Source organism: Symphodus melops (assembly GCF_947650265.1).
Source record: "Symphodus melops genome assembly, chromosome: 15".
NCBI classification, from domain to species: domain Eukaryota; kingdom Metazoa; phylum Chordata; class Actinopteri; order Labriformes; family Labridae; genus Symphodus; species Symphodus melops.
In genome coordinates, this window is record NC_136705.1 from 22,317,048 (window position 1) to 22,327,478 (window position 10,431).

The window sequence follows — 10,431 nt, forward strand, 5'->3', positions numbered from 1 at the left end:
ATCAGTTAGGGTTAGGGTCACTTTACGTAAATCGATAAAATAAGAGAAAAACTTTCCAGGATACTCAGAGAGAATGTTGATGAGGTTGTAAACGGCGTTTACACACTCATGGACCAAGATAATCAGGATTTGGAAGTCCACGTTGTATTTAGCACTTAACATCAAACTTCACAGGGGAAGTCACATGTAGGGGTCAATGTGCTCTTCTCATTTTGATGCAAAGAACACTAATTAAAAACAAACATGTAGTTTAGTTTCTTTTTAGACGTAAATTTAAAAGTTTTAAAGTTTACGAACAATGAACAAAAGATCTCAGATTGTATACTTTCTTCAATTGAAAATATAAAATGGTGAAAGTAATAATTAGAACATTTTGTTCTGCAAAAATGTAACATTCAAATATAGTCTGAGTAGAAAAGGTGCATGTACTGTACACTCTGTTCTTCTTCAGAATTTAAGGTATTTGTTTTGTCCTTGACCTGACATCATGTTGGGCCCCTTTCTTTGCCCATCATGTTAAAAATTAACTGCTTTAAAAAGTTTGCTTCTAGTGTCCAAAAGTTGTGATACAGTAATAGAACCACATTTCCTTAAAGTAAGAAAATCGCCTCTAAAAGTTTTTTTTTTTTTAAAAAGAAAGAAAAAGAAAACCAGAACTGTCTTAGACGTTTATTGGGACCCACTGAAGCTTCTAGGGTCCTCCAGCCTGCTATTTGGAACCTCTGTTCTGGGCTCCTCGGGAAACTTCTAGGAGCACAGGAGTGAAGGAAGTCACAGCCCATGTTTGGAAATGTTCTCCCTTGGGCGCTGCTGCAGGCGGAGAGAGGAGCCTTCAGTCTGCCGGACAGCTCGCAGTGTTTGCGCACGCAAGTGAGAATTTCTCTCCGGTACACACGGATCATTTACAGGAAACATTCAACATCATGGCTCAGGCGAAAATCCACGCGAAAATGACCGACGGTCCGTGCAAGTTCAGCCGGACGATGTCCATGGCTGACCGCTCCGGACGCCTCCTGGAAAATTTGGACCAGCTGGAACTGAGGTAGAGTAAAAGGCCTGGACATGTGGGGGACATGCAGGACGCTTCAGGGTCTGTTTCAGCCAGTGTAGAGCGACTATAATGATTAGTGTGTTCTGTGACAACCTGTAAGAAAAGGAAAGGAGCTACGACAACCAATAAATCTATGAAAAGTTAAGTGAAAATAAAAATGTTTTGTTGTAACTTATTCTAGTGTAGAATATTAACATGATTAAAATGTCATGCGTAAATGTGATTCAAATTTGTACTACATGGTTATTTCTGTCTCTCTTGCGGTTATCTCTTCTTGAGTAAGGATGTGTAAGGGTGTGAGTGGATGTCCGTGGTCATGTGTTGTTTTTGTCCCGTCAGGGTGGAGGCTTTACGTGAAACAGCATCGGCCATGGAGCAGGAAAGGGAGTGCATCCTGGAAATGATTCAGTCCATACAGAATAGTCAAGAAATGAGGAACATCTGTGCCGGTGAGGCTGCTTGACTTCTCCATCCACTTTGTAAAACTGTGATTTCACTGTCACATTGTTGTCCAATGAGGTTATGCTTCGAGCGCTCCTCAGGAGTTGGGTGGTGGTGCTCAAGAATCTCAGGGGAGGGGAACAGGCAACATGAGATGTTGCACCCCACCCAAGACTGAACCAAGATCTGAGTTTATGTTCTCAATTTAAAAAAATCCTGATATGATGAGATATAGGCTACAAAAAAAGGCGGCTTTCTTCAGGATAAAAACACGTAAAATAAGACAGTGGAGACAATTTAATATTATCAGAATAGCTTTGAACCTCACAATTCATAACACAAGTTATCTCAAGACACTTTAGAAAAGAGCAGGTTTGGGTCTTACTCTGTCTAATAAAGAGCCAACATTAACCCAACAAGAGCACTAAGCAACATCTAGCAAAGTAACAGTGATAACAGTGATATACAAGATATTAAAAACTCTCTTAAAGAGGCAGAAACCTCGAGCAGAACCAGACTCACCGTGAACAACCTTCTGCCGAGACTGTGTTCGGGTTTGAGAGGGGATACAGGGAGATAAACCAGAGCATCATCAACAACATGACTTAAAGGGACAGAGGTCGAATGCAATCTCTTGTAGTGACTCTGTCATATAATATTTAATATATAACATGTATATGTATTGAGACAAAGAGCCGCTGCATACATTCCTCATGTTGTGGTCTTATATTTGTCTAGTCATTGTAATTGATCTCCTGCTTGTTCTGTGTTTTAGGGGAGAGGGAGGAGTTAGATTTAACTGCAGGGCGTCTGATGGGCCGCACGCTGTCTGTGGAGATCTCTGTTGGCACCATTAGAAACTCCCAGCAGGAGGAGGCGCTGCGCAATGCCACATCTATTATTGATGAAATGGTGAAAAAGTTACTGCAGGACATGGAGGGCGGGCGTCAGCGGCTGCTGGCCCTGCTCGCCGCCTGTGTGACCGAGGCGCCGCCTGTTGCCATCGACCAGAAGTTTCAGGCCATCGTGATCAGCTGCGCTCTGGAGGATCAGAAGAAGATCAAGAGGAGGCTCGAGACTCTCGTGAGGAACGTTGAAAATGCTGAAAAGAACATCAAGATCATGGACAACCAGAAGCTGGAAGACCCAAAAGCCAATGGATGTCAATAAGACTTGTCATGAAAACATAAACCTTGTCTTTAATGCCAATAATCTCTTCAAGTACTTTAGTAACCCTTCATTCACTTTTTAAAGGCCTCAACATGTAGCAGTAAATGAGCTCTTATTAAATGTGATTCTGAAGCTAATGGCCAAAATACAGGAAGCACAACAACCCCTTAATTCACTCTGAAGGAAAAGCTCTTTTCTTTTTAAGAATCATGTTTTATCTTTGAATAGTTATCATTTACAAAAAGCTGCTTCACATGTTGAATGCACAATGAATGGAGGTTCACATCCATTGCTTAAGAATGATTCCAATGCTACCGAGTATGTTTCTCTTGTCTCTCACAGTTGAAATCAAACACTTCACAGATGTGCACACACTCACTACCTCTTTGTGTGAAGGCTACACACGTCACATTAAGCTGTGGATTTCAGATTGTTTTTGCACAAAGCAGTTTCACTGTCGGATAATGTGTCAAAAAAAAAATAGAGTGAATAAAAACACACTTTCTAATCAATGTTCAGAGCAGCAGTGTTTGAGTGATGCAGATTACATATAGAACGCTGTTTTGTTAGAGTTTGGGGTATTTAAACCTAAATGAACACTTGTTTGCTGGATGGGGAGTCGCACCACAAAGACTGAAGTATGTTCCTTCAGTACACATCATCACATCTCCGTGTTTATCTTCTTTCTCTGACTGTCCTATTTCATAAAAATCCCCCCAAATCATTGCATGGAAAAAGGAAGTGAGTGAGGTGTTCCTGTCACACACAGTGAGCTGTAGACTTTGGTAAATGTGACGATAAAGTGATAACTTGGGTCTACTTGGTTTAAGCATTTTTAGGCACTCCCAACTAAAACATGTAATCTCTCCCAGCGGGTGGAGCTCGAGTTCACTCCCTGCTGAGGAAGAGGGACTCCTTTCTGAGGTCAGAAATGATCTTCCACACTAACGCAGGTTACTGATTTAATTTGTTACAGGAAGCACAGGTCAAAGTTTCAATCAGCACCATCTTTCAGCAACAGTATGCACTTTTAAAAGATTATACCCAGAGCTTATGTGCTGCTGCTCAAGTTTAGGTTCAAAGATTGAACTGGCAGATTTTTTTTTTTAAATTCACAATCAGAATCAGCTTTATTTACCAGATGTGCTTTATGTGCTTGAAATGACACAACGAATGCACAAAAAAAAGGTTTTATTCATGTTTCATTTCCATCAACTTTTCCCCTTAAAACACCGGTCACCTGTGTTCAAGACCTTAAGTTGTGATAAAATGTCAACTGTTCAAACAGAAAATCCAACAGCTGTTGTTTTTGTCACACTGAACGCGTTCCTAAGTTTTGTCTATTTTAATGTTCATGAAATGGATTGACGTAGTCAGTTAGACATTAAGACACATAGATTACAACACCTGAGTGACAGCACATCAGTAATGGTTAGCGTAGACGTGTGGTTCTTTAGGGTTATTTGCCATCTTGATGATAAAGTGCGCTTAAATCAAGTCAGTCAAAAAGGCAAAGTAAACACAATCTTACAAAGAAAAGAAAGCTCCAGAAGTTATTTGCACATTTTCTGCAGGCAATTTCAAACAAAGAGCGGTAGAAGGCTTTGAATGCTTGATGGAGGTCGACGGGGAAGAATGTAAACATGGACAAGGCATTGTGGCATTGCAACCATGGTATGACATTCACTGATGTGCATGCATTAAAAGGTACAATACACTTTTCTTCTAAGCATTGTCAAAACAGCACTGTTTACATTCAACCAAACGAGAGTGCTCGAGATGTGACACCAGTTTAGTATCGAATGGTTAAACCGGAGCACGAGCTTAAAAAACAACAACTTTAGATTCATGTGCATGCTCACTCTTACTACCAGATGTTTGAGTTCTCTTAATCCAAGTTTAACACCTTCCATTACTTAAAAAAAAAAAAAAAAAAAATCAATGTTAAGGATATATATAAGACTTCCACATCACCACATATTTCTTTGTGCTTAGTGTGCTTTAAAAAAAGAATAATCATAGAACAGTTTAAATCAGAGCAGGTAGCAGGACTGAGCAATAGTTCAGGCACCATTCACTACATGAGTACCCTGGTGAAGTGAGAGTGGACTTCATATGCACACAAAGTGAAATATTCGGTCTGCTCAGTTGTACCTTTAGAGCACAGATTTACATTGTGCACGTGATTTTCATACCACAGAAAACAGACTGCCGAGTCGTTCTCAACCTTTTGTACCTGAAAACGATCAAGTGTGCACAAATGCTTTCCTTCCATTTTGGATTGAAGGATCTGAGAGTGAAGGAGCCTTACAGAATTACGTCTAGTGTTAGAAAGGTTGCAGTGCAATTTGAAAACTGTACAGACACATATTTAATCTGAGGCGAACTGAGCGCTCACCTGAAGCCGTAACCAAAGTAAAAAGAAAAGTGAAAGATTGAAATGTAAACATTTACAAAGTGCTATAATTGATGGTGGATTGAGATGCTTTGACTGAACGAGCAGGGAGTCAAATTCAACTCATGATTTGCATCAAAAAGTCCTTGATTCTGGAAAACTCTTGAAAATAATGAACATACATATAGAAGATTATCTAGTGTTATTGATATTTGGTTATATATAGAGGAGCACATTCTACTTATTTCATGTTACATCCATATCACTGCAGTATTCATATTTAGTTACAGCTCACATGGAGCAAATTTGGCACTATGTCAACACTTCAGAGAAAAGAACAATCACTCAACACTGGTGGGATTTGTACAAAAATACTTTAGCACAGAGAATAGACTCTGCCTTCGATAGTGTACACAGCATAGTTTGAACCATATTCTTCTTAAAGTTTGAAAATATATGGTACAAAAATCACGTGAGTATCTTCTCAAATACATGCAGACATATTACACAGCTGAAAAGTTCCAACAGAAATAGAGTAGTGTAAAAATATTTTTTTTTTGAGAGGTGTTGTTAATTCCATTACACAATATACATGTGGTTTATATGCAGTTGTTGCTGTACCTCAGGCTACCACACGGAGGACTCAGGAGTGTACAAACATAGACATGCTTTTTGTGCTCAGATCGCGGCTAAAGCAGAGAAGATTCAACCAGCAGTACTGGGAGATGGATTTGGATTAAAACGGAGTTAATCAAGGTAGCATTAGAGGAGTGTTTCCCAGTCTGTGTGGGCTTCGGTCTATCGATGTGGCCCCATGGACAGACTCCAACAAACACCAAACGAGTCTCATTTAGACCAGACTGCAGCTTCCAAAAGGATTTTTACTCTTCTTGGTCCTTTGTTTGTTTGGTCGCAGAGTGATCACCTCTCTGCCGTTGCTGGAGCTCTGGTTGCAGACGTTACTACTTGTATTAAAAACACCTTTAAGAAAACACAATTTGAGATGATGTCATCCTTCAAAAGGTAAAGCTTAGAATGTAACAGAAGGAGGGATGCACACAGAGATGGCCTTACCTATTTTATTGCTTGTTGTATGGACTACCTCTGTCTCCTCTGCTGTTTGCTGTTTGAGTCTCTGGAGATACTTCTCAGCCAAGTATTTAAAAACTAAAGAGTGAACAGGGAGACGTGTTACATGAGGAGGACACTCGGCCACTTGCATTATGTACTTGAAGTACACCTACCTTCGTTGACATTAAGATCCTCCTTCACTGACGCTCGATAAAATCTCAGCTTCAGTCTTTTTGCCAAACCTTCGGCCTCCTCGCTGCATTGCAAAAAGACAAAAAGTGAAACTGAACTACAACACAAAGGAAACTTCTTTTATTCTATAAAAAGGAGCTGCATTTAAGAGTTTGAGTTTTGCATGACTTACTTTTTTATTACAGTTTCCTCAAGGAGGTCAATTTTGTTCTGCACGAGAACTGTAGGGATATCTCCCACCTCTGCCTCCACCTTCTCCCTCCAGCTGTCGATGGCCTGGAATGAGTCTCTGTCTGTGGTGGAGAACACCAGAACACACGCCTGGGCCCCTGGAATGCAAGACAACGGCTCAACACTTCATGTCTTTTTTTTTGGTCTGGTCACTCTTTTTAATCCAGTCTGTTGTAAACACGATGCCTCAGAGGGTGAACAAACATTCAGAAAAAAACAGTGAAGAATCACAGTGCATCAAATTGGACTAAAAGAAAAAAGAAAAAACAAAGAAGCAGCCAGTAAACCACCAAACCTGTGACAAATGAGACAAGGTCAGAGGGCAGCAGTGTTTCAGCTGTCAGAGTCGTGGGGTCTTACCGCGGTAGTAGGCCTTGGTGATGGCGTCAAACTCCTCCTGGCCTGCCGTGTCCCACAGCATTAGTCGGATCTCTTCATCATTTACACTGAAACAACAAGGACAGAGTAGAATCATATCTTTTCCAGCACATCAGACACATGAGGTCACAGTGACCTTGATCTTTTAACCCAAAATCACTTCATTCTTTATTCGGAGTGGACATCTGAAGATGTCATTCCTCAGTTTTTCCCCCCCCATCAATACAAAGTATTCTCACAGTGTTCTTGGATTTCTGCCTGTGAACACTTGGAGGATCTGTTTGTAGGTCGCTCTCTCCTTTTAAGCACTTGGAGAACCTGCAGTAAATCTTACTAAAGAATGCAACAGGCCCTCTGTCTGCCTTTGACTCCTGTAGAGGTCATATGCGTGAGCGTACTCCATGTCGATATGGGCAAGGGAAGGCAAGTTTATTAACACAGCACATTTCAAAGTGCTTCACAGACAACATGAACATCATGGTGACAAAAGGAAAAGGAGAAATGTAAAAGATAAATGTCACACATAATTCTAGAATCATTACAGGGATGAGGACAGTGAAACATTGTTCTTACACTATCTGCCTTTCCAGGAAATCCACTCCGATGGTCTTTTTGTAGTCCTTCGTGAAGATGCCCTTGCAGTAGCGTTGGATCATACTCGACTTGCCGACAGCTCCGTTGCCGACCACGACCACCTTGATGGCCACCTCCATGTCCTCCTCCAACATGATGCTGATGTCTGCTTGGCTTCCTCACTTCCACTCTGTTTGGGTGCTGTCCACTGTGTGACAGGAACACAAGCATCACAAAGTGCAAAACATCCTTTTACGACAAGAAAAAATTAATTTGAAATTAAACGTAATCTGGAGTTTTAAGATGTCGGATTTACATCTGGAGCTGAACTGAATTTGTTCTTGTGACATGTTTATCAATTCTGTGTGTTATGTTGAGATGAGTCCAGTATGATTATCTGTACTGCCCTCTAAATGAAGTAGAGTTTGTATGGTCCCGCGTTTTGTTTTACAGCTCGTTTTGTGAACTCGTGCAGGTTTTAGCATCACGCTAAAACACAAAGTAGAACGGCTGCTGTCTTGCTGAGAGCTTTGCAGACGCAGTGAATCAAACCGCCTTTTGAGCTATTACGTGATCTCCCATCAAACAAGCTGCTGTCCATTTTACGAGGGAGCCGTTTGGAGCGACAGCGCGATGTGTTTATTCTTCCATTAGCGCTGCAAGCGGCAGACTCCACATGGTAACTGGGTCTTCCACATTTACATGCGTGTAGCTGCTGGAGTGCAACACTTCACAACATATTGAGGGAAAGCTGCTCCCAGTGAACACTGACACCCTAGGGTGTCACTGTGGTGTCCAACAGCCTGTCTGCTACTACTGAGTCACAATATGTAGTAGAAATTATTCATCAAGTGAAAGCGAGCTGCATGACGCAGGAGCTGTTGAAGCATGAAGTCAAAACATGGTGAAAAGAAAAATCAGCCTGCTCTTTATTTGGACTCTCTTGAAACATTTGCTTTTAAATCACTGCGTCATGTAAACTGTTTACAGTCACTCAAAGAGAACAAACTCCTGTTTAGTGATTTTTTTTTCTGCTTTTCCACGTGTTCAGCCCTCTACTCTCTCAGTGTGATCCCCTCGACGTTTGATAACATGTGTTTGAAGGTTTGAGGAAACTTGAGTGAAATAGGAAGGTTGATTTGTCATCAAAGCAGTTTCAAAGTTTTTTCAAGAGGGCAGATATTAGCTACCTCTTATCACACTCCCTTTCTTAACAAACTCATGTATTTTAAGAATTTAGATAAAGCATTATCTATGAAGAGTAAATAGCTACTTCAGTGTGCGACAACAAACAGACAAACAGAGGAAGCCCTTAAAAGTAATGAAAAGAAACTTTGGAAGACTCAACGCTCATAGCTTTAAACAGATGTTTTTTTTTTTAAACCAGATTCTCTGAACATGAACAACATCCTAAAAAAAGTCTCCCATGTATACTTTCTGTCCTGTAATAGTTTCAGTGACCAGTGTGGGCTTGTTTTGTGCAGACCGTCTTAAGTCTGGCGTGCAGCTGTGACAGTGCCTCTTTTTCTTCTTCTTCAATATTCAACTTTTATCTGAATTTTGAAAATCACACAGGCAGGATGTGGCAGAATAAAAGCAGAGTGTGACTCTCCCGTTACCCACTTCGTAAAGGTGAAGCCGAGAATCTGAAGTTAACTGTTGTCTTTATTTAGTAGTTGTGAATTCTGGTGTAGATTTTCTGTCAGCCTTTTTTTTTTTTTTTTTTACGTCGACCGAGAAGTTTTCTCACAACATTTGCAAGCTTTGTTTGCAGTGCAAACCGGCGTGCATTGTTTTTGTTTCAGCCTGCAATCTTTGGAAATCACTGACATTACCCAACTTAAAAAAAGCCAACCCTTTGGCATTATTGCAAACCTCTCAATCAATTAATCCTTATTTGTACGGAGTCAATTCATAACAAGTGTTAACTCAAGCCACTTTACAAAAAGCAGGTAACGGACCTTATTTATCTTTTTACATTTATAACATATAGAAAAGACATAATCCTTTAAACCTCCCTCACAGGTAGTAAGTTGGCTCTGTTACTTTTTGTCAAGGCCTCAGGGTGGGGCACCCTGCAAATAAACACTTCAGGACACGGGATATTTGTTAGTATACAGTTGTGTTGTGTGAGTTGATGTAATCTCCAAAGTTAGGGAGAAGGCCAGTTGACTAATCGATCTGCTTTAACTTGCTGAAGTCACAGTCCAAACGTGACCTGTTGAACAGCTGGCAGGTAGCAACCAGCTGCTGGAGTCTGTTAAAGCTGCCTGAAAAAAAGGAGGGATCTTTTTAGAGGAGGATGAAAGGACAGTTTCTTACCTGTTATATAATGTTTCAGCTCATCCAGTGTCCGCCAGCATTAGACAAGCTAACCGGCCAGCTAAGGAACAATCTCATACCGGTATCTAACAGCCTCCCTCCGCTCGCCTCCGTAAAGAGGAAACGCTCCGATGTTCAGGTTACTTAGCTAAGGCTAGCCACTTTTCACGGATAAAATAACCTCCTGCTACGCCGCCCGTTAATGACAAATTAGCAACTGAATGCTCAACACGGATGTTTTCTTCTTCGGAACGGCAGGTTAAGTTTAAATACTGTCGACAACTGAGCAGACTTGTGATATTTATGGCTTGAAAAAATGCGTCGCTATCTATCTAGCTGCGAACCTCCGCACCAGCTAACTACGCTGCGCATGAGAGCAGCAGCTCGCCAGTGTTTGTTGCTAGGCAGCGGAGTGCAGAATGCAACGTCTTCTTCTTCTTCGTCTTTTTCTTTTTTTTGTAGTTGCATTACCGCCACCTAATGTCCGGAATATTGGTGGTCGCTTTAAATTACGTTTTTTTTAATTTATATTTTATTTGCTGTTTTTTTTAATTTGCTGTTTATGTTAGGTAATGTTATAGGTAATTATTAAGGAAAATATTTTCTT

General features: G+C 40.8%; 2 protein-coding genes across 2 annotated transcripts; one reads left to right on the top strand and one right to left on the bottom strand.

Annotated features, from left to right (window-relative positions):
* The first annotated feature begins 461 nt into the window (after window positions 1-461).
* Window positions 462-3,172, top strand: bag2 (BCL2 associated athanogene 2). The gene is made up of 3 exons (XM_079363283.1): window positions 462-1,042; window positions 1,391-1,500; window positions 2,268-3,172. Exons 1-3 carry the CDS (start codon window positions 924-926, stop codon window positions 2,660-2,662), a joined length of 624 nt encoding a protein of 207 aa, XP_079219409.1. The 5' UTR covers window positions 462-923; the 3' UTR covers window positions 2,663-3,172.
* A 664-nt stretch (window positions 3,173-3,836) lies between these two features.
* rab23 (RAB23, member RAS oncogene family) lies at window positions 3,837-10,257 on the bottom strand. Its single transcript, XM_079363559.1, has 7 exons — window positions 9,825-10,257; window positions 7,503-7,710; window positions 6,912-6,997; window positions 6,493-6,649; window positions 6,302-6,384; window positions 6,132-6,224; window positions 3,837-6,038 (listed from the first exon to the last, which is right to left on the bottom strand). Exons 2-7 carry the CDS (start codon window positions 7,655-7,657, stop codon window positions 5,908-5,910), a joined length of 705 nt encoding a protein of 234 aa, XP_079219685.1. The 5' UTR covers window positions 7,658-7,710; window positions 9,825-10,257; the 3' UTR covers window positions 3,837-5,907.
* Window positions 10,258-10,431: the final 174 nt, after the last annotated feature.

Bases quoted from the DNA above. Each gene is read 5' to 3' on its own strand.
- bag2 (XM_079363283.1), top strand. From the start codon at position 924: ATGGCTCAGGCGAAAATCCACGCGAAAATGACCGACGGTCCGTGCAAG. The intron at 1,043-1,390 runs GTAGAGTAAAAG...TTGTCCCGTCAG, and splicing joins TTGGACCAGCTGGAACTGAG to GGTGGAGGCTTTACGTGAAA. The intron at 1,501-2,267 runs GTGAGGCTGCTT...TCTGTGTTTTAG, and splicing joins AATGAGGAACATCTGTGCCG to GGGAGAGGGAGGAGTTAGAT.
- rab23 (XM_079363559.1), bottom strand. From the start codon at position 7,657: ATGTTGGAGGAGGACATGGAGGTGGCCATCAAGGTGGTCGTGGTCGGC. The intron at 6,998-7,502 runs GTAAGAACAATG...TTGTTGTTTCAG, and splicing joins TTCCTGGAAAGGCAGATAGT to TGTAAATGATGAAGAGATCC. The intron at 6,039-6,131 runs GTAAGGCCATCT...GTTTTCTTAAAG, and splicing joins TACAACAAGCAATAAAATAG to GTGTTTTTAATACAAGTAGT.